This window comes from Lampris incognitus, chromosome 14 (genome assembly GCF_029633865.1).
Source record: "Lampris incognitus isolate fLamInc1 chromosome 14, fLamInc1.hap2, whole genome shotgun sequence".
In the NCBI taxonomy this organism is placed as follows: domain Eukaryota; kingdom Metazoa; phylum Chordata; class Actinopteri; order Lampriformes; family Lampridae; genus Lampris; species Lampris incognitus.
The window spans coordinates 29,279,278-29,300,833 of record NC_079224.1 but is presented as its reverse complement, the minus strand read 5'-3'; the positions used below and the strand labels follow the sequence as shown (position 1 = coordinate 29,300,833).

General features: G+C 43.3%; 1 protein-coding gene across 2 annotated transcripts; it reads left to right on the top strand.

Annotated features, from left to right (window-relative positions):
• Positions 1-1,825: 1,825 nt before the first annotated feature.
• On the top strand, positions 1,826-18,425 carry nectin4b (nectin cell adhesion molecule 4b). Of its 2 annotated transcripts, none has more exons than XM_056292948.1 (11): positions 1,826-2,108; positions 3,562-3,762; positions 4,398-4,565; positions 7,400-7,678; positions 11,080-11,197; positions 12,678-12,829; positions 13,818-13,980; positions 15,099-15,174; positions 15,534-15,593; positions 16,367-16,567; positions 17,081-18,425. In XM_056292948.1, exons 1-11 carry the CDS (start codon positions 2,057-2,059, stop codon positions 17,363-17,365), a joined length of 1,755 nt encoding a protein of 584 aa, XP_056148923.1. In that variant the 5' UTR covers positions 1,826-2,056; the 3' UTR covers positions 17,366-18,425. The 2 variants fall into 2 exon arrangements, with proteins under 2 accessions (XP_056148923.1, XP_056148922.1); XM_056292947.1 differs by having other exon boundaries at positions 1,826-2,384.
• The last annotated feature ends 3,131 nt before the right edge of the window (positions 18,426-21,556 follow it).

The window sequence follows — 21,556 nt, the reverse complement described above, 5'->3', positions numbered from 1 at the left end:
TCCTGTTTCCAATAGTTGGTCAACCTAACTTAAGCCTGACTACATGGTTAACAAATGCAGTCGACCACTGTGACAGCACTAGAGGGCAATCACACACTTAACCAAACAGGACCATTTTCATTTTCATTTTACTTTTGGCATCATTTCTGATCGGGACACATGGTCTTACCTTATTATTTACATGGAAAACAGTAACTGATTGTGCAACTGTATTTAAAATAGATTCAAAACAACCCAGCCCAAATAAGTTAGAGTGTATTTGGCGCCACCTAGTGGTGGAAATTGATGTAGGTATTTAAACCTCTGGCTTTGGTGGAGCCGCTATTTTGGCCAGAGACACAGCGCTGGAGTGATCGAGTACTTCCAATTCCATCCTTTTGATTTCGCCCTTGATTTGGCACAACCTGATTATATCGACAATTAGATATTCCTGTGTTGATATAATTGATTATTTTTGATAAATACATTTATTGTATGTGTTTACTCACCTCATAGTTTATGCTAGCAAAGCGCGTGTTAGTATGCTAGCTGCTGTTAACCTGGCTGTAGCCAACTGTATTTTGCAGTCATAATCATTGTTAAATACTTACCTTAGTACCTTGGTGATTTGTTTTATGTACATTTTATCACATAATGTAGTCAAACAGTGTACATTTATGTCAATGTATAATATTGTAACGTTCACGGATAAGTAGACACGCTGGCCGCTGACTGTCGGGTCTGACCCTTTAGTCGAGCGATTAGCGATGTCTCCAGCGGTGCGGGCGATACGGGTTCGCTTCCCGGTCGCGGCAGTTCCTGTGGTTGCGTTGTCCCCCGAATTCGCAACAATACCATTCGATCATTTGTGTTCTTTCATTGTCATACTGTACATTCATTCATTCGTGTTTCTTCATTCTTGTATCTGTTAGTTTCACAAAAAAACTTATACTAAAGATACCTGAACCTTGATTCCCGTCTCGGGTGTTTTATTGGAAGTGTGTTTAGCTCGCTGTCTAAGCTCTGTACTGCGTATACGCATGGCCAGGGCAGAAGATACTGTGTAGTTTCTGCACCCTATAGGTTACCGACGTAAGGAACATATCTGCTTTCATATTGCGACAGAGGCAGCGATGTGCAGAAGAAATAGGGAAAAGTAGGCCAACCAGTGCTTAAATTTTGAGGTACACCCCCCATTGATGGGTGATGGCGATAAGCGTGCATGTCAGTTCATTCACTTTTAAGACAATCAAAAGATGACATGAAAGACTGGAACATGACTCCGACCTTTACGATTAACGTTGGACGATTATCGATTCCATTAGAAACGTTTGCCATTATGTGAGAACGATGTCAACTTTACTGGCGACAAAAGGACAACATGCATTTCAACGAACGCTGATTGCTCGTCAGCTTGCGTAGCCAGGGCATTAAACTTGAAATGAGTGGTCGGCGAACGAACAGCCAATTTGCGGAAGTAGCTGCGGGAAGCTCCGCGACATTCTCTCGGAAACCATGTGATTAGACGAACCCGGCTGAACTGTTGCGTGGCAGTCTTACTAACTACAGTCTAATCTCCACCCTTAACGTAACCACTAATGTCATTATCTGTGTTTTGGGGGTTTTGCGTATGAAATTTACCAGTAATGTTACACGCCGCTCGCTGAGCGAACGCGAATCGGCGGCGTTCGCCGGTCAGCTGGTTTTCGAGAGAATGTCTGAAGAGACGAGCGGCTCTCCCGTCAAAAGGAGTCCATTGACTTAATTGTGGGGGGGCGGAGATTTGAACCCAGACAGGTGTATGGAATGCGCTAAGTTAGCCAAACCACTTTGGAAGCGAGTAACAATTGACCGCGTTATTGTCCTTTGAATTTAAACGAAGCGTATTGTGTTTCATCTGTTGTAATGCTCCTTTATTTATAAATGTTTTATTTTCGGAGGTTTACGTTCGCTGCAATACCACCGCGGCAGGTCTACGAGTTGGTAAAAAAACGAAAACAAACTCAACGGGAACTCTGAACTCGACTAAAGACAATCATAGGGCATCTGCTGGGAAAAGGAAGCTTGATTTCTTTTCATGAGCGCGGTTAAACGAATCAGATGGTTGTCAGAGGATTGCATCGAGAGAGGTAAAACAACTCGTCCACATTCGCACCTCGGGCAACCTGTAGCGACGTTATCGAACGATATTCCGCTGCAACTTCTACTACAGCCACCACCACCACCACAGCGTTTCCACTATGACATTTTGTCAGAAGTCCCCGACTGAAAACGTGTAAACAAGACGTAAAAGGAGTTATTTTGAGGGGGGGGGGGGGGCGAGTCGGGTGTAAAAATGAAGTTGCCATCCTGGGACGCATGCAAAAGGGCAGTTTGTTTGATACAGTGCCTGCTTTGCTTATATGGTAAGATTTCAGGTTGTTTTTTTTTTATTCATTTATTATATGGTATTTCAAGAGAAACGAGGATATTTGTCGAGATGCTTACTTTTTCACACTTGTGGTCCGTATTAGTAGATGCATAGATTTTTTTCAATGCATCATACATATTATTGTTTTATCAATAAGCAGTAGAACCACTCCGACAAAGTTTTCTATCGTCATGGTTCCTTAAGGAGTGGAGATAGCTCTTGGTTGAACAAGCAGGGTCATAGAATGTGGCCCAGTAGCATTCTTAGTTTTAGTTGGCATGAATCATTTCTTATTGCTCAATCTTTAACTTCCTGTTTTACACCTGCTTTTTTGATTTTTTTTTAGTGAATACTTAATTGATTATTGCACGGTGATCGACCTGAGGCAGAGCATGTTAGCTGAAATAATGCATGTTGGATCATAAAATTCACCATGATAGTGAATGAACAGGAAAAGCTGGTATAGCAGCCTTGTGACACTCAGGTGAACCACTTTGTGTATTTGCCCAGCGTGTCTGCCTCGTTTTTTTCTTCTTTCCCCTTTTCTCTCGTCGTCCTTTCGGGGCCCCATTGGGTCAAACAGACACCAGCTCTTTGTTGACTAAAATTAAGCTTTGTTTGTACGAAGGAGTGTGTTTGCACTGCTCCGTGTGTGAGACAGAAGTGTCCTTGCTTCTCAGTGCTGGCAGTGACTGGACTAATTCATGTGTGTGGGGTGGACGTCCCCTGTCCCGTATCTACTATCATCTAATCATTAATGAGGTCATGAATCAGTAACTACAAGATGTGTGTTAATCCCAGAAATCAAAAGGAGTCTTCCGTGTGTGCGCGTTGGTGATGCATTAAACCCACTCATTCACTCACTCACTTTATCAGGGTGACGCAGATTCATATCTCAGGCAGGCTACAGTAGCTAAAAATCAGTTTTATCATAGCGGCTTTGGCGCGTACATCTGTGGACAACTTTGAAATTGTTAAATCATAATGACACACCTAGTTAAAGGACAGCAGGACTTGGCGTGCAACCAAGATGTTGACAGTAAACGACAGTGCAGTGTTCACGCATGCAGTGTTCAATATCTCAAGCATAAGTACAGAGTTGGCCTTGCTTAATAGTAATGCCTTGACTGAGCTCTCCCTTATCTCTCTCTCATTCTCATTCTCTCCTTCAGTGGTGCGTGTGAAGTTGGAGTTTGTTGAGCCGTCTCAGCTTGTCACCTTGCTACATACGCTGGCAGAGAGCCAAACGCGGCTCCCCTGCCACTATCAGGTGGAGGTGGGCGAGCAGGTAGTACAGGTGACCTGGTATAAGGAGCTACCGGATGGCACCAAGGAGCAAATCATCACCGTCCACCACTCAGATGGGCACAAAGGTAAGAAACTGAAAGGTGCTTTTTATTTTTATTTTTGATACCCCTTCCCCCCAAATCTGTCATTTTGATCAACCACACACTAGTCTCGCAAAGTCATTGATGGCTAAATAACACTACTTGAGGTGCTTTTTGGAAGGACAGTGGGTAACTTTATTTAATACTGAACAATTGAGAGGTTTTGGCAGAGGAACTTCTGGGAATGACCTCTTTTGACCTGGAAAGAAAATAAAACCGCTCATCTACTTTTTCTAAATGGACTGTCCCACATCACAGCATCTACCCATGCCAATTATTCAACCTGAAGTGGCGAGAATACAGCATAATACGGCACAGCACACAAGAAACTAGTGCAAAATATGAAGATGTTGGGTAAATACAATGGGACGTTCAGTTGGCTTTTATTAATCATGTGAAGTTTTTTTGCCTTTTTTTTTTTTGCCTGTTCACTCAATAGAGTACTTGCTATCTCTGAGCGCTTGCTTGGAGTTGTTATTTTGTGACTGAGTTAACAACTGTTGGTGCGTGCTCTTCCTCTTGGAAAAATTAGCTCTGTTGTGTGGTTTGGTTGAGATGTTGTCCATTTAGAGTCCTTGTTACTGCTTGACTAAATCTGAGTCTTTGTTTAATGTGCTTAGAATTTGACCATTATTCGGGACGGGTGAGGTTCGAGAGCAGCAGTCCCATGGAGAACCAAGGTCTGCTCATCCCCATCACCGAGGAGTCGGATAAGGGGAGCTACACCTGCCACATCGCCACGTTCCCATCAGGAAACTTTGAGAGACAGATCACCCTAGAAGTCTGGAGTAAGAGCCCTCTTCCTCCTCACCTCCCTAATTCCATAATCATCTTGATCTGTCATATCGTTGTGCCAATTTAGTTGTAGGTGAGGGTGGATAGATTTTGCTGACTCGGCAGATGTGGATGAAGTGAGGAATGTTCTCACTTACGGCACATCTGGCAGTTGAGTTCAGAGGTGGAGGAAATAACAGGTTCTTTCTTCAGTTTGCAGCTTATTGTTTTAAAAAAACTAACTTTGAACGTGCTAAAAGTTGACTGTTTTGTTGGCTTTCACTCTTTTCTATCATCTCCTGTGACCTCTAAAATACTAGCCGACAAATAAGATTTTGAAATGCCAACAATGAAAATTACCCTTACAAAAAATGAAGTGAAAAATGGTCCGTGTATGAAATGACTGTACAAAATTCGTTTGAAAATTGAATTTTGTTAGTAACGTAGCGATATTCATTTTTCCTTTCTCAGTCTTCAACTGAAAAATGCTAAAAGGGATATGATCATTATACATGGACCAAAAATGGACTTTAAGGGGCATCCTGGTAGCATAGCGATCTATTCCATTGCCTACCAACACGGGGAGCACCGGTTTGAATCCCCGTGTTACCTCCGGCTTGGTCGGGCGTCCCTACAGACACAAATTGCCGTGTCTGCGGATGGGAAGTCGAATGCGAATATGTGTCCTGGTCACTGCAGCGCCTCCTCTGGTCGGTCTGGGTGCCTGTTCGGGAGGGAGGGGGATTTGCGGGGGGGGGGGGGGTTAGCGTGATCCTCCCACGTGCTATGTCCCCCTGGTGAAACACCTCACTGTCAGGTGAAACTCCTCCCTGTCAGGTGAAAAGAAGCAGCTGGTGACTCCACATGTATCAGAGGAGGCATGTGGTAGTCTGCAGCCCCCCCTGGACGGACAGAGGGGGTGGCGCAGTGACCGGGACAGCTTGGAAGATTACTGTAATTGGCCAGATACAATTGGAGAGAAAAGAGGGGGGAATCCCCCCAAAAATGGACTCAAATAGATAAACGAATAAAAAAAAAAGGTCCTGTACACTTTTTTTAATATAGTTTTTTACAAATGGACTTCAGGCTTAAACACATTAATGGACCTGACCTGGTGGTGATACTGAAGCTAACTGGACTGAGAACACATAAGGGGCATATTTTCCTGACAATAGACCGTTTCATCTTTCCTTTTCGTGCTTTAATTCACACGTCCGGTGAAGCGAGAAATCTCTTACTGTCACGACTTAATGTTCATTGTTTCTCCATTAAAAATGAATGGGCAGCTGACTTTGTTGAACGTTGGTTTTGTTGTTAGTGTCAACAAGTGCCTCTTCGAAGACATAATTTCATCTCCTATTCAGCCTTATTTTTATAAAATGGATGGGTGAATGTTAGCTGATGACATTGTTCAGCTTCACTTGCTTCCAGAATCAAGATCTCATCATATTCTTTAAGATAAAGCAAAAAAGGAGAAATCACTCCATTAGTATGAGCAAAATTGCATTTAATTCCACATTGTTGAAGCATGCATTAGAAACCACATGTATTTATTCCATTATCAAATTTTCTCATTTAAAAGAAAAAAAGGCTTTTTAAACTGTTAAATTACTTGTTTTAAGATGGATGCCCCCCCCCACACACACACACACACCTAACCGTATTACTGGCTGTCCCCGAATTGACTGACTGTTCATAATTTTCTGTCATCCATGGAAGCTGACGGTTAAGGTGATCTGTTCCAACATGCCATATATATATTTTGACAGCAAATGAAAACATTATCCAGTCAGTTCAACCTCAGGCACTGAATACCATTGGCATTCCCAATAAAGTGCTGAACGTGTGTGTGTGTGGTGGCGTAGTGGTTAGCGCGGTCGCCTCACAGCAAGAAGGTAATGGGTTCAAGCCCCAGGGTAGTCCAACCTTGGGGGTCGTCCTGGGTCGTCCTCTGTGTGGAGTTTCCATGTTCTCCCGTGCCTGTGTGGGTTTCCTCCAGGTGCTCTGGTTTCCTCCCACAGTCCAAAGACATGTAGGTCAGGATGTTGTGTTACTGTAAAGCCCCTTGAGGCAAATTTGTAATTTGTGATATCGGGCTATACAAATAAAATTGACTTGACTTGACTATTACTACTGCTGCTATTACTACTGCTAATAACTATTACTACTGCTACTTTTACTACTGCTGCTAATACTATTGTGTGGGGCCCGGGGTAATATTGGAACTGTTATGGACACGGGGCACCCCGTTTTCATTAGTTTGCATTGTTGGTCACATTAATTGGTTTGTTTATTTTCGGGCTATTTATCACAACTTTAATATTTGGCTCTATGAATGTGGGTTACATGTGAGGAGTTAATACAGGCGCTTGAGGGCAGCCAGGGGTCCTAAGGAAAAGGCGGGGCGCGTCAGTAAACAGATCTCCTGCAGTGAAATGACCGAGTGATGTGTCTGTGTCTCTTAATTATCAGATTAAAAAGAGTGAAAACCCATGCACGCTTGGAAGTCCCTCTTTGTCCAAGTGTGCAACAATTACTACTGCTAATGCTAATATTAAACGGTTTATAAAATGTTTTACATAAGAAAAAAGAGAATGTACAAGAATATACACACTTAACAGAAAAAAATACAGTAAGACACAGTAGAAAAGTTAACTGCTGAAATTAGCCAGTGTGTGTGTGTGTGTGGTCTTGATAAAAACCTGCAGGTCCTCGGGCCTTGATGTCACATGGACATCTGTCACAGAAACCGTTGAACCAACAACACGCAGACAAGACTGTTAAGTCTTACCTCAGAGTGCTGACCATGACTGATCTGAGCCTCTCTGCCCTTCCTCTTCCTCTTTAGTTTTACCCATCTCCTCCCTGGATCCTGTGGACCTGGTGGAGGGCCAGTCGTTCGGTGTGGCTGCCTCCTGCCGGGCTGTGGGCCGCCCGTCCCCACGTCTCTCCTGGGATACCGACCTGCCAGGCCGGGCCATGAACCGCACCTCTGAGGGCGGGGCCGTGTCCAGCTACTACTACCTCCATCCGCTGCGCAGCATGAACGGGAAGAGTCTAGACTGCTTGGTGTGGCACCCCAGCCTGGAGCGGCCCCGCCGGCTTTCCCACAGCCTGGTGGTACAATGTGAGTTCAACAGATGCCGTCGTTCCCATTTGACTGTTAAAGTACCATACCAGTGTTTTTGTACGTTTTAGCCCATTTACTAAGCATCATATGTTTTGCGTTTCTGTCGATCATTTTCCAAAGCATATAGTATTGTGAATTTTTTTTCTTCCTATCCTCTAGGCAGCCATTGCTTTCCATGCATTTCAGTATGGAAGTCAACTTGCAGAGACTTGAGTCTTGCTTGACATGGGTCAACCATCACTGTGAACGTTGGGTTTTCATTGTTTTTGGCAGCTTTTTTGTTTTTGTTAAAATTACATCTCGCTGTGGGATTATACAGGTCAAAGCTCAGGTTGATTTAAGAAGTTGTGGTGGTGTTCATGGAGGCTCAACAGGAGCTATAACAAAACGCGTGTCTCCGCCAGGAAATAGTCCCTGGTGGAAAAAAGATTGTTTTACAAACTAAATTCAAAGGTTTAGGACTTCTTCGTGACATCAGAAATGCCTGGGAAGCAGAGAACTTTAAGGTGTGTTTATCACCTGAACATTTGAATGGGGAAATCTGGTAATTGTTCAAAAATCTATAAAACAAGGGCATGCTTTGGAAAATGGTCGGCAGGAATGTTAAATACACACAATTTGTTGTAAATGGGCTAAAACATTTGGTGCAGTGGTTAGCGCGGTCACCTCACAGCAAGAAGGTCCTAGGTTTGAGCCCCGGGGTTGTCCAACCTTAGGGGTCATCCCAGGTCTTCCTCTGTGTGGAGTTTGCATGTTCTCCCCATGTCTGTGTGGATTTCGTCCGGGTGCTCCGGTTTCCTCCCACAGTGCAAAGACATGTTGGTCAGGTGAGTCGGCCATACTAAAGGTGTGACTGTGTCAGCCCTGTGATGGACTGGTGGCCTGTCCAGGGTGTCTCCCCGTCTGCCGCCCAGTGACTGCTGGGATAGGCTCCAGCATCCCGCAACCCTGATTGGGATAAGTTGGCTTGGATAATGGACGGATGGGCTAAAACATGGAAAAAAAAGAAAAAATGGTACAGCCTTTTTAGGATTGTCATAAATGTTTTATAAACTGAATTTTCCTTGAAATGAGTGAAAACTGTGATTCTGCTTATTTTCATGCACTTTCACATGTCTGGGGGGTGGGGGTATACACTCAAGTATCAGTATCTTGAAACAAGGTAAAATAAAGCCGGTCATGCCATTGCTATTGACTGAAGTAAGTTCTTGTAAGGACTTTATTTGTACAGGAAGCAACCAAGATTTCTTTTTAAGAAAAGATATTAAGCCATAATACTGAAGTAAATAACTTGTCATCATGGATGTTGTTTTGCATACATTTTCTTGTAATAAAGCCTTTCGGTCGGTGTTGATCGATGACATCCAGAAACTGTTAGATCAGCCCTTTATGAATTTGTCAGGAACAGGCTCGTATGCATTATATGGTTGGTATGATCACACAAACTATCAGTCACATCAGAGTAATGAGTTCGGCAGATAAAACCGTCGTTACCATCTGATCCAACCCTGCATACATAACCCGCATTTGAAAGCAAAGGGACGGCGGTGTCTTGGAGAAGCTGGGATGTAACTGGAACGTCACATGTGTTACAATATCTGATTTTAGGGGCAGATTTGAACATGAGATGCTGCAAAAAGGCCCGAGCCCTCATTGTACAAGATTATCTGGTTGAGCCCAGCAGGATGTCAAGCTCAGTAGATTTTTACGGTGGATAGCAGCGTAATAGTACTGCAGCACATTTACAGTATGTACTACATACAGTGGATACAAAAGGTCTACACACCCCTGTTAAAATGGCAGGTTTTTGTGATGTAAAAAATGAAACCCAAGGCAAATCATGTCGGAAATTTTTCCGCTTTTTTTTTTAATTATCTATAAAAAAAAGTGACAGTCATAAATTTTATGGGGAAAAAAACTTAAAATAACCTAGTTGCATAAGTGTGCACACCCCTATACTAATGCTTTGTTGAAGCACCTTTTGCTTTTATTGCAGCGCTCAGTCTTTTTGGGTTAGAGACTGTCAGCTCGGCACATCTTGATTTGATATTTTCTTACTCTTTCTTGCAAAAACGTTGTAGATCCGTCAGATTGTTAGGGCATCCCCTGTGCACAGCCATCTTCAGGTCACCCCACAGATTTTCTATTGGATTTAGGTCTGGGCCGTTCCAAAATGCTGATCTTCTGGCGAAGCCATTCCTTTGTTGATTTGGATGTATGCTTTGTGTCGTTGTCATGCTGAAGGTGAAATTCCTCAAAATCTTCACCTTTCTAGCAGACACCTAAAGGTTTTGCACCAAAATTGACTGGTATTTGAAGCTATTCATGATTCCCTCCACCTATACTAAAGCCCCAGTTCCAGATGAAGGAAAGCAGCCCCAAAGCATGATGCTGCCACCACCATGGATATGCTGTTCTTCTGGTGATGTGCTGTGTTGTTTTTATACCAAACAAACCTTTTGGAATTATGGCCAAAAAGATCAGTGTTGGTCTCATCAGACCAAAACAAAATTTCCTCATGGTTTTGGGAGATTGGATGCATCTTTTTGCAAAATTTAGCCAGGCTTGGGTGTTTTTGGTTTTTTTTCTTGTGAAAATGCTTCTGCCTTTCCACTCTACCCAGGCATATGAAGAATACAGGATATTGTTGTCATGTAGGGAGCGATCAGTACTTGGCAGAAATTCCTGCAGCTCCTTTAATGTTGCTGTAGGCCTCTTGGTAGCCTAACTGACCAGTTTTCTCCTTGTCTTATCAATTTTGGAGGGACATCCTGTTCTTGGTGATGTCACTGTTGCGCCATATTTTCTCCACTTGTTGATTGTATTCCATTATATATCTTGGAAATTCCTTTGTACCCCTCTCCTGATCAATACATTTCAACAATGAGATCCCATTCATACTTTGTAAGCGCTTTGTGGACCATAGCTTTTACAGTTGGATGCAACCAAGAAGATGTCAGGAAAATCCTACAGGAACAGCTGAACTTGATTTGGGGTTAATTGATGGCAGCTGTAGACTAAAAATATTTAACATGAGTTTGAATGTTATAGGTTAATTCTGAACACAGCCACATCCCCAGTTATAAAAGGGTGTGCACACTTATGCAACCAGGTTATTTATTGTAAGTTTTATATTTTTTTCTCCCTAAAATGTTTGATTGTTTTTTGCTACATTTTATAGGTTGCAATTTCCAAAAAGAGTGGAAAAAGTCCTGACATATTTCTCTTGGTTTCATTTTTTACATCACCAAAACCTGCCATTTAAACAGGGGTCTATATACTTTTTGCACCCACTGTAAAACTGAAAGATGACTCTCCCAGGACTCGACACTAGCGTGCGTGCGTGTGTGAGAAATAAAAAGTTGTAGCTTGTATTGATGTGTCTGTATTTCTCTCAGATCCGCCAGATGCCACCATCTCTACTGAGAAAGAGAATTGGTTTGTGGGGCTGGAGAAGGCAGAGCTCACCTGTAACAGCGGCGGATACCCTAAACCTCAAAACATCACCTGGATATGGTGAGGTCAAAAGTCCCATTTACCCCATCTTGACGCTTACCCATGCTGCTGAATTGCTCTTTACGCGGCACTGGAATATATCTCAAAACACACATAAGCCAGTTTTGGGGTGATTACACATGTGGGCCACACTCCAACCAAATCACAAAGAAGTCTGTGGTTGAACCTAAATGAGGGCGCAGTTCTCTCTCAGCTCAATTCAACAAGGAATAAAAGCTGTGGTGTCATGTTGCGCAATTTCAAAAGTTGGAAAAGGGGGGGGTTCACACGAGGGAGAGAGGGAGGGAGGGACACGAGGAAGAACAGGAGACGCATGCTAAGCACTTAATCATAGTGCCTCGTGTTTAAATATCACTTCTTATGCCTGGTAAAACACCAGGTCTGCACTTTAATTAGAGATACTGTAGCAGCCATTACTGTTATGACTGAGCACACAATGAGTTATTCTCAAGTGCTGAATATATATTAAAAAAATATATATATATTTAGGATATGAGACAACTTTGAAATTAAACTTATTCCAGAGTGTTGATTTTACCCGATGGCTTGCACCTATTGCAAGTTGATCTGGATATGACGTCAGCCAAATGGTTTTAAAATCATGCTGCAATATATTTTGAACGTTGATTCGTCATTGAGCTGTTTGTGAAGATTCAATGGCTGAATTTCTGCAGTTTAAGAAAATGGACCACGACCTCATTGGCTTTTATTTCACCTTATCTGTGCATTTTTCCACCCTTTATTAGCATCAGATGCAATCTCTATGGCTGAGTCTATTCTGGAAGGTTAAAAAAGCTAGGCGGGGTTGATGCTGGAAACCTGAGAGGGCCACACTTTGGTGGGGTAAGTGGCAGCAAAATGGCCGACCCAGCACAGTGAAAACTGGGCAACCTGACCCTCTCTGTTGAGTTGATCAGAAACTGGTCTGCCATTATATGGTCTGTGATGTCTTCAGCTGCACAGAGCAACACAACGTGTGCTTTAGCAGCCGGAGCTGCTTGAATACCCCAAACATGGTGTTTGGTCTGTTCAGATCAATGGGTCCAACTTGTAAGCAGACAGGTTTTTGTTCACATGCATGCAAATTGCAGGTTACCCTTTGTGGTCAACCTGATCTGTGCAGTATTTTAGTTAAACCACTTCTGCGCTACAAACCAGTTGTTGTGGTTTTTGCTATACTAAAGACACTGCCCATTTGCTCCATTTGTTCAGCAGAAATGCCTCTAAACCCATACATCCATGCTTTCTCATAGTCTCATAATTTTAAAAAAAATTAATTTTTTTTTTACTTTTTAAAAAACTTATTTATTTTTTAATTTATTTGAAAAAATTCTAAATTTTTTTCCACTCTTTCATTTTTGAACCAAAGTAAATGCGCTAGAGCTATCTCTTCAAGCCTCAGATCTGTTACAGTGTGGTATGCCCATGTGACACATTGTTGGATGGTTAATGGTGGCATTTTCTTCTGTCCCTATTTCAGGAAGGGAGGAGCTCTGCCAGACGGTGTGTCTGTGATTGGAGGAAAAATAGTTTTTAGGCGGGCCATCCGCTTGAATGACAGTGGGGTCTATGAATGTGTGGTCAAGAACAATGTTGGGACAGTGAAAGCAGAATACATCTTGGCGGTCGCAGGTAAGATGTCTTTTTGTTTGTTTTATTTCTTTGTAACCTCTTTATCAGTGCATCCATCTATTGAGGGATATCATCCTTGTCTTTTTTTTAAAGAAGGCGCGAAAGAAAAAAGGATATGTGGTATCAGCGAAAGGGCTGGGTTTGAACCTCAAAGTGTGTATGTGTGTGTGGGCAGGGGTTAAAGTGGGATTTGGTAAGTGGGGGATCTCTGTATTAGAGAGGTGGGCAAAAGTGCGGGAGTGATAGCATTGTTAGCTAATAATAGCTACCGGTAGCTAACGTTTCCTAGCTAGTTAGTTATTTGAATGAAAATATTGCATGGCCAGAGCTAAGGTTGGACAAACATAACTAGCTAGCTACCGGTAACGTTACCGGACGCTACCGATAGTTAGCTTGCCTAGCAGCATTCAAACAACTAGCCAGCAACGTCAGCAACTAGCTAGCAACGTTACCGGGTGGAAGATAGCTAGTTAGCTAGCTAGCTAACGTTACGTTCGCTAACGTTAGTTCGTTAGTTTGCGCTAACGTTAGTTGCTTGAATGAAAACCACAGCAGAGCTAGACAAAACTATTGGAAATACTATTGGAAATACACTGAAGATACTCACTCTTTATGCCCCCCAATCCAAGATAATAGTGCAGGTAACAGGTTGACGCTCTCTCGAGTCTTGTCTGCCTGGTGCGGTGAACTGACTCGTGAGTGTGAAGCCAGTCTCTTTGATGTCAAGTCTGGTGAAGCCACACAGCAGGCAGGTGCGGGTCACGTGAGGACGCGATATCATTCAGCTCCGGTTGACTTGGGGGAGGAGGGGAAGTGCCGGTGTCGGGATCCAGGTAGCTCCGGCCCACTTTAATCACTGTGTGTGTGTGTGTGGGGGGGGGGGGGGTGACGGCCACATACTGTGATTTGAAATCATTTTTGCTGCCCCCTTGTGATGGTGTATGATGGAGAGAGAACACACACATGCTGTTTAATGTCCCTCCACCAGACAAATCCCATGGCGAGAAGCCCACTGTTGACAGTCTGATGCTGATCATTATCGGCTCGGCTGCCGGGGCTTTGGTCATGCTCATGGTCATGGTCGTCCTGCTGGTCAATCGCCACCATCGACGCAAAAACAAAAAACTGGAGATGGAGCTCAGCGAAAGAACGTGAGTTGGCTGAATCTTCTCAAGGAACCCTAATGTAATGTTTGTGTATGTATGTATGTATGTGTGTGTGTGTGGGGGGGGGGGGGCTTTTGGTTTTTTTTAGTGCCATACAATGGGAAGAGTAATAATCTTAACCATTAACTAAATCTAGTAATTTTGTATGACTCTTAATACTCATTTTCCTAAAAACAACAGGAAAGAAATTACTAGTGGACTGAGATTTCGTTTGTTTTCTTGAATAAAGTATAAAGTGTCACTACTCCTTAGTTTCTCAACAGTACTGCATAATTTAAACATTTTTTTTTCAAGTTACTGACAATTTCAGTTTAATCCTGAAAAATGTGATGCTGCATCAGAAATGAGTTGAATTTATTTTACGCCATGGGGATTTTTCTCTCATTTATGGGCAAGAAAGACAAGACTGAATATCTCCAACCATGAAATAGTACAAGCGGATGATGTTGGACATAATCTGTAAAAACTTCCTGCATGAAATATGCACGTCATTAAACAAACCCTAATTTCAATATGCATGGGATATTGGATTATCTCTATTTTGTGGATAGCCACAAATGTCAAGTCAAAAACAGTGGGCTTATGGGGGGAAAAAAAGAGGGCAGCACGGTAGCCCAGTGGTTAGCACTATTGCCTCACAGCAAGAAGGTCCTGGGTTCGAACCCCAGGCCGTTCCAGGTCCTTTCTGTGTGGAGTTTACATGTTCTCCCCGTGGCTGCGTGAGTTTCCTCCAGTTTCCTCCCACCATCAAAAAGACATGCATGTTAGGGTAAACACTCCTGCCTGTACCCCTGAGCAAGGCAATGGAGAGAAGAACTGGAGTTGGTCCCCGGGTGCTGCAGCTGCCCACTGCTCCTATACAGTAGGATGGGTTAAATGCAGAGAACAAATTTCATTGTAACCTACAATGACAAAATAAAGTGGATTTCTTCTTCTTACTGTATGCTGTTGTCCAGTGAACATTTTGGCAGTTTGTGAAAATGTTACTGAATCCTTTTTTTTTTAAATCTGCTTTCAGTCTATAATTGTTATTTTCTAAAATGAGTAGCCAAAAAACTACTTGGTTGAAATCCTCAAAATGCATCATCTTTTTTTTTTCCCAGGGAGGAGATTAACACCCTCTCCAGACACACATCCTCCAGAAGACTGAACTCTGTTAGCACAGACCCCAGAGTGCAGGTACAGACATGGCTGTCGCCGCCATCTTAACTACCTAGGACAATACCTGTAGGCTAGAGAGGAGCCGATCCACCCTGCTGGGGCTCCGCCGTTGTGGAGCCACTGACATTTCAACTGCTTGCCTATTGTGTTTGCCAAAGATCAGATACTGCCTCATCTTCAGACTTCTCAGCACAAGACAAATTTATTTAACACATCAGTACATGTACAAGAATGCCATGTTTACCTCACTGTCTAAATGATATATGCTTCTAAACCACGACAAGGTGGCAATCCAGAAGGATATATGCAAGAATACCATGTTTACCACAATATCAGAATAACCCAGGTTATTTTTGTATTTTCTTGATTCCCTTAAGGCTGAAGACTATGCGCTGCTCCGAGTTGACAGCAGGATGAAAAACAGTCAGATGTCTATTGTGAGTTCCATAACACTTTTCTCTACCATTAGTTTTATAATGATGTGTTATTACAGAGCTACCGTGCTCCCATTATTATCTTTTGACTCTGATGTATGTACTTCCAACATATAAATAGAGTTGGATAAAGTCATTATTACAGTTTTTTTCACTTTTTTCTTCTTCTCCCCAATCGTGCCTGGCCAATTACCCAATTCTTCTGAGCTGTCCCGGTTGTTGCACCACCCGCTCTGCTGATCCAGGGAGGGCTGCAGACTACCACATGCCTCCTCCGATACATGTGGAGTCGCCAGCCGCTTCTTTTCACCTGACAGTGAGTAGTTTCACCAGGGGAATGTAGTGCGTGGGAGGATCACGCTATTCCCCCCAGTTCCCCCTCCCCCCCTGAACAGGTGCCCCAACCGACCAGAGGAGGTGCTAGTACCACAACCAGGACACATACCCACATCTGGCTTCCTACCTGCAGACACGACCAATTGTTCCTGTAGGGGCGCCCGACCAAGCCGGGGGTAACACAGGGATTCGAACTGGCGATCCCCGTGTTGATAGGCAATGGAATAGACTGCCACGCTATCCGGACGCCTTACACTTTTTTCTTTTAATTCGATGGATTGGTCGAGGCCTGGGTTAACAACGGGCGCCATTGGCGCTGTGCCCTCAAAGGGTACCGATGGAAATGGAACAAGCTGAAAGAAAGAAGGTCTACTGCAGAGGCTGACCGTTGTTGTCAGGTGCTGTTTTGTGAATATCATTGTGTTTTCTTTCATCTATAGGACCGCCCCATCTACAAAGACAGCCAGTCTACTCTGGGGGGGAAGTGGGGTCCTCCGGGAGGGGTGGAGGTGGATGAGCTGGGGCGCCCCGTCCTCTGGCAAGACGGCAGGGAGAGCGTGAGAGCGGCTGAGATGGACGGAGAAAGGGAGGAGCGCAGGAGGAGGGTTGAGTCGTACCTGAAGAGTAGCAACATGTCGCTGGTATTTATCTGGCTAGTATTTGATGCTGGTATGCATCATAGGTGATTGTTTGATTCAGTCATCTATGGCGTGTTCTAGTGTATAAATATTTGACTGTGCTATTGTAAAGCATTAAGAGGAAGCTTTGTTTTTATGGATGAGATAGTATTGCCAACGTGTCTACTTATCCATGTACATTACAGTATATTTGATTTGCATGCATGACTTTGTCAAAAAAAAAAATTGGAGATGCCTCACACAGTTGGATCAGATATAATGTTTTCATTGGTAACTTTTAAAACCAGTGCTTGTCAAAATGAGCCATTTGTTACGCTGTAAGACAATCCTAGCAAAACGTGTCGTTCATTACACATGAGAAAACATGGAAAATTAAACTGACTTGACAGGATGGGAGAATGCCATGACATTTGATCTCTGGTGATGGGTGTTTCCAAAGTGCATTGAAACTTTCTGTGTGTATTGTGGTGTGTTTTGGTAGGACTAAATAACAGTCTCGCTATATCCATCCACCAGGACTCGGGCCTCCCCTCCTCCCTGGTGCCCCTAAAGACACAGCAAGATGATGGCCTCGGGCCCAGGGAGCCGAACCTCACAGCTCTCGGACTGGGAGGAGTGCCGGGGGACACGGCGTGGTGTCCCACACAGTCAGCGCAGGAAGGGGACGAGGACGACGGCAACAGCAGTTCCTACCAGCTCTCAGAGGCCCTCACAAACCACTTCTACTACAGTAATGGCACCCTCAGGCCCAAGCCACACTCCAATGCCATTCTGCTGCACCCCAGAGGACAGATAATTTAGACGCTTGAACAGTACATTGACAATTTGACCAGTGCACACTGGGGTCAAAAAACTGGTGTTCAGGAACCAGTGTGAGAAGTGTGAAAGCCTTCTCTGTGTTCCAACAATTAAAACTATTTGCTTTGTATGTAGCATCCCACACGTAGGATTATCAACAGCAGGCACCAGCCAAATGCTTGTAAATATTAGGTCTTGCTGGTAAGTCTGTCTATGCTACTTGCCATTTTGGCATTTGTTGTCATTCAGAATTTCTGTTAATGTGGAAGGAAGTGGCTAGCGGGTTTTAGGACCCACTAGCCACTTTGGCTTGTTGATGGAAAATGTTCACCTGCCGTCCCATATCCTCACTTTAAAAGGTGGAAAAATTATTATGGGACAATCTCATGTGTTGTGAGCAACAGTTTTTGGTGATTTAATTATAACTGCATAAAATGGGGTGGGGAACAAAAAAAGGAGAAGTTTATTGTGAAGCCTATTCATGTCAAATAGATCCCGGGAGGTTTGTATGGCTGAAGGACCTTGCTCTGAAGTCGTAACACCAATGAAGTCTCAAGTCATCTCTACCAAAGTCTGTGAGTGGACAACGTTAACCTAAACACAAATCTCAATAGTTACAGCTTGAGAGCTGCTGCTAATGAAAGAACATTGTATATGTTTATATGTATGGGACAGACATTGCTACATTTATTTCTGTGATGAGTTCATTTGTTGCCTGCTCATACGTGCCTGTTACTTTATGGAACTCAATGTGCACATTGATGAAGTTATTCTGCACATTGATGAAGTTATTCAGCCAAAGGATTGGCTTGGATAGAGCACAGTGAACTTGCTTTATGGACCAGGTTTGTGTCTTGTCTGCGTGAGGTACTTCAACGCATGGCAAAGGGACATGTGGCTTCCCCATCCAAGCAAAGCTTAGATGAGATATGCAGAACTTCGAACTGCAGAAAGCAACATTGTCTTGTTAAAGCACTGTCAGGTGTGCTTATCACTTCTATTTTAGCCACCCGATTCTTACAACGACCCTAAATATATTTCTTGAAGTTATATTTCCGTATCATGTTTCAGTGTTTTGTTTTTTTATTAAATCAAAATGCATTAAGCAATTTGATAAGCTTATAACTGCACTTATTATCAAATGGGCCAATCTATGGCCAAACCGTACCACCAACAAGAATAAGCTTTGGATAACAAAAAAATAGAAGGGATCCAACTCTTTATAAGTAAACTGTGGTGGCGCTCTACACCTGAGCACCTGTACGCCCCTTTTCCACTGCCACCCCTTGTCCTACACCAACAATCTGCACCCATGGATTAGGGAAGTGTTTTCATGCGTCCGGGTGGCATGGCAGTCTATTCCCTTGCCTACCAACACGAGGATCAACGGTTCGAATCCCCGTGTTACCTCCAGTTTGGTCAGGGCCATGTCTGCGGGTGGGAAGCCGGATGTGGGTATGTGTCCTGGTCGTTGCACTAGCGCCTCTTCTGGTCGGTCGGGGCACCTGTTTGGGGGGGGGGATAGCGTGATCCTCCCACGCACGACATCCCCCTGGCGAAACTCCTCACTGTCAGGTGAAAAGAAGCGGCTGGCGACTCCACGTGTAATGGAGGAGGCATGTGGTAGTCTGCAGCCCTCCCCGGATCGGCAGAGGGGGTGGAGAAGCGACCGGGACGGCTCGGAAGAGTTAAGTAATTGGCCAAGTACAATTGGGTAATAATAATAATCATTTTATTTATATAGCACTTTTCTAAAACAATGTTACAAAGTGCTTCACAAAAAAAAAAAAAAACATAACATAGATGTAGCCCCCCGCCCAAAAAAGTGTTTTCATTATCAACAAAATGCCTCTCTAATACAGGGCATTCTGTCAGACTAATAGTGGACACAGCAGACTAACAAGTATTTCCCCAATGCTGAGGTTCATTGTTCAAGCTCCAGCGTTGTCACTGGCTCAGTCAGGCATCACAGGGAAAAACTTTGTCAGACGCTTGAGAGAAAAGTGTGTGCTAAATGCGAAAATGTGAACAAGTCCGTGAACTTGGATTTAGTACTACATCCAGAGATGCTACCAGAGTTCCCGCCCATTGGTAAGAGCTGGCAATGGTGAACAAAGCTGATTGGTTGAATGCAATACTTATGTGCATTTAATGGGCCAATGCCCAGTTTTAAATACCCATCATACTGAAATCAACAACAAACACATGTTCATCGTGACAAACTTGTAGTGTGGTTTGCCTAATGATGTCAGAAGCGGAACAGTCCCTTCCTGAATTGTTAACCCTCCCAAGTTTACGTTTCTTCAGGCATGATGAAAAAACAAATGTGCTGGTGGAAATTGCTTATTTGGCCTGGACTGTCACCAGATACTTCCACAAAACAGTCTCTTCAAAATCACAAAGTTGAACCAGTTAATCTGGACACATTTATTGAGAGAAACGTTTCATCCCTCATCTAAGTGACCTCTTCAGACTCAACTGACTGCAGGTGTCCTCACCCTTATTAACAATACAGTGGGAACAACGATCGGTTTCATATGCAAATTGGCGCGACCATTAACTAGAGTTTCAATGGCCATGTGTGCTATCACACCCATCTACAGGCCAGTGGCCACTCTTTCAAGGATGAGGATGTGCACATCCTTGATCGGGAGAAATGCTGGTTTGAACGGGGAGTCAAAGAGGCCATCTATGTGAAGAGGGAATGACCATCCCTGAACCAGGGGGGCTAAGAGTACATCTGTCGCCATCTTACAATGCTGTGATTGCAAACATTCCTAAACCTCTGAATAGTACACATGGCCATTGTAACTCTAGTTAATGCTCACAGCAATTTGTATATGAAACCGATCGTTGGTTTCGGTCGTTATGCCACTGTATTGTTCATAGGGGTGGGCATACCTGCAGTCAGTTGAGACTGAAGGAGTCACTTAGATGAGTGAGGAAATGTTTCTCTCTATAAACGTTGTGTCCAGATGAACTGATTCAACTTTCTGACTTACACAACAGACATCACGTTTCTGATCTGTGACCTTATTTACCAATGCAAAGGAAACGCCATTACTTCACAATCTGAACCACCAAGTGCACAAATAATGGATATCACCTTATTAACAAATTCAGCTACCAAACATGGAGATCAAACCCACTGCATGTGTACCAGCAACATACAGCCTATTCAATGTGCGTGTCCTACTAAACGTCTTCAGTACTACAATGTGACAACCCCAGCAATAAAAACGGCTCAACTCACCAGTGCTGTTCATTTGAAGATGAAATCCATCTCATTTTCTTCCCTGAAAATCCCACATACCCTTTTTCTTTTTTCTTTTGCGGATTGGTCAAATATGTAATGTTGGTCCCTCTCTCTTAAATACGTCCAGCTTTTAAGTGTTCAACCCAAAAAAAGGCAAGTGTAATATATCTGCAACAATATCTAGTTCCTCTCCACCTGTTGCCATTTCAATTTCCCTAAGCTGCTACCAAATTAATAACATGTGATGTGTGAGAAGTCTCAAATTAGAGAAAATACCCCCACAGGCAGCAAATCAAAATCTGATTGGTCGATCAAATAGTCAATGCAAAATTATGTTTTCATTCATCTAATTGACATGGTATTCTATCAAGACACCAAAGAAAGTATCTGATATTCCCACCAGGAGGGGGGGGGGGCGATTGGTTGAATTTTTCTTCTGTACAAAAAAATATTCTGGTTACATTTTTCCTCTGCCACACAACCACTAAAAAGTCAAATACAAGATGATCCAACATGTAAAATAACCTATTAACAACACACAGGTAAACAGATTTATTGGGTTAGACATAATTGTTTTTTCCCCCATCTCCATCTGAGGATTTATAGGGTCTTCTGTGAAGGTATTAAAGGCCCACATAATTTGCTTCTAACAAAACGATAAAGTTTTCCCATCTCACCACGGCTGTTGCTGATATGGATACAGTTATGGCACGGGGTGCAATGGGACAGAGGAGCACCAGGAATCTAAGTCTTCTTCCTCCTGTATCAAAACAGGCACCATAGTGTCATCAGAGACTGCAGTTATCTTTCATGGAGGTTGTCAGGTGCGATTTGCTACCTACATTTACTCACATCTGTCAGTGTACAATGAAAGTAATGTGTATTTATGTATTTCATAGTAAAAGTCTTAGTCACCATCTATTGTAAGTTGGAACATT

What these genes read in the sequence shown, in the direction of transcription:
- nectin4b (XM_056292947.1), top strand. Translation starts at nt 2,315, where the DNA reads ATGAAGTTGCCATCCTGGGACGCATGCAAAAGGGCAGTTTGTTTGATA. An exon ending in CCACTCAGATGGGCACAAAG is followed by an intron (nt 3,763 to 4,397) that starts GTAAGAAACTGA and finishes TAATGTGCTTAG; the next exon opens with AATTTGACCATTATTCGGGA. An exon ending in CAAAACATCACCTGGATATG is followed by an intron (nt 11,198 to 12,677) that starts GTGAGGTCAAAA and finishes TCCCTATTTCAG; the next exon opens with GAAGGGAGGAGCTCTGCCAG.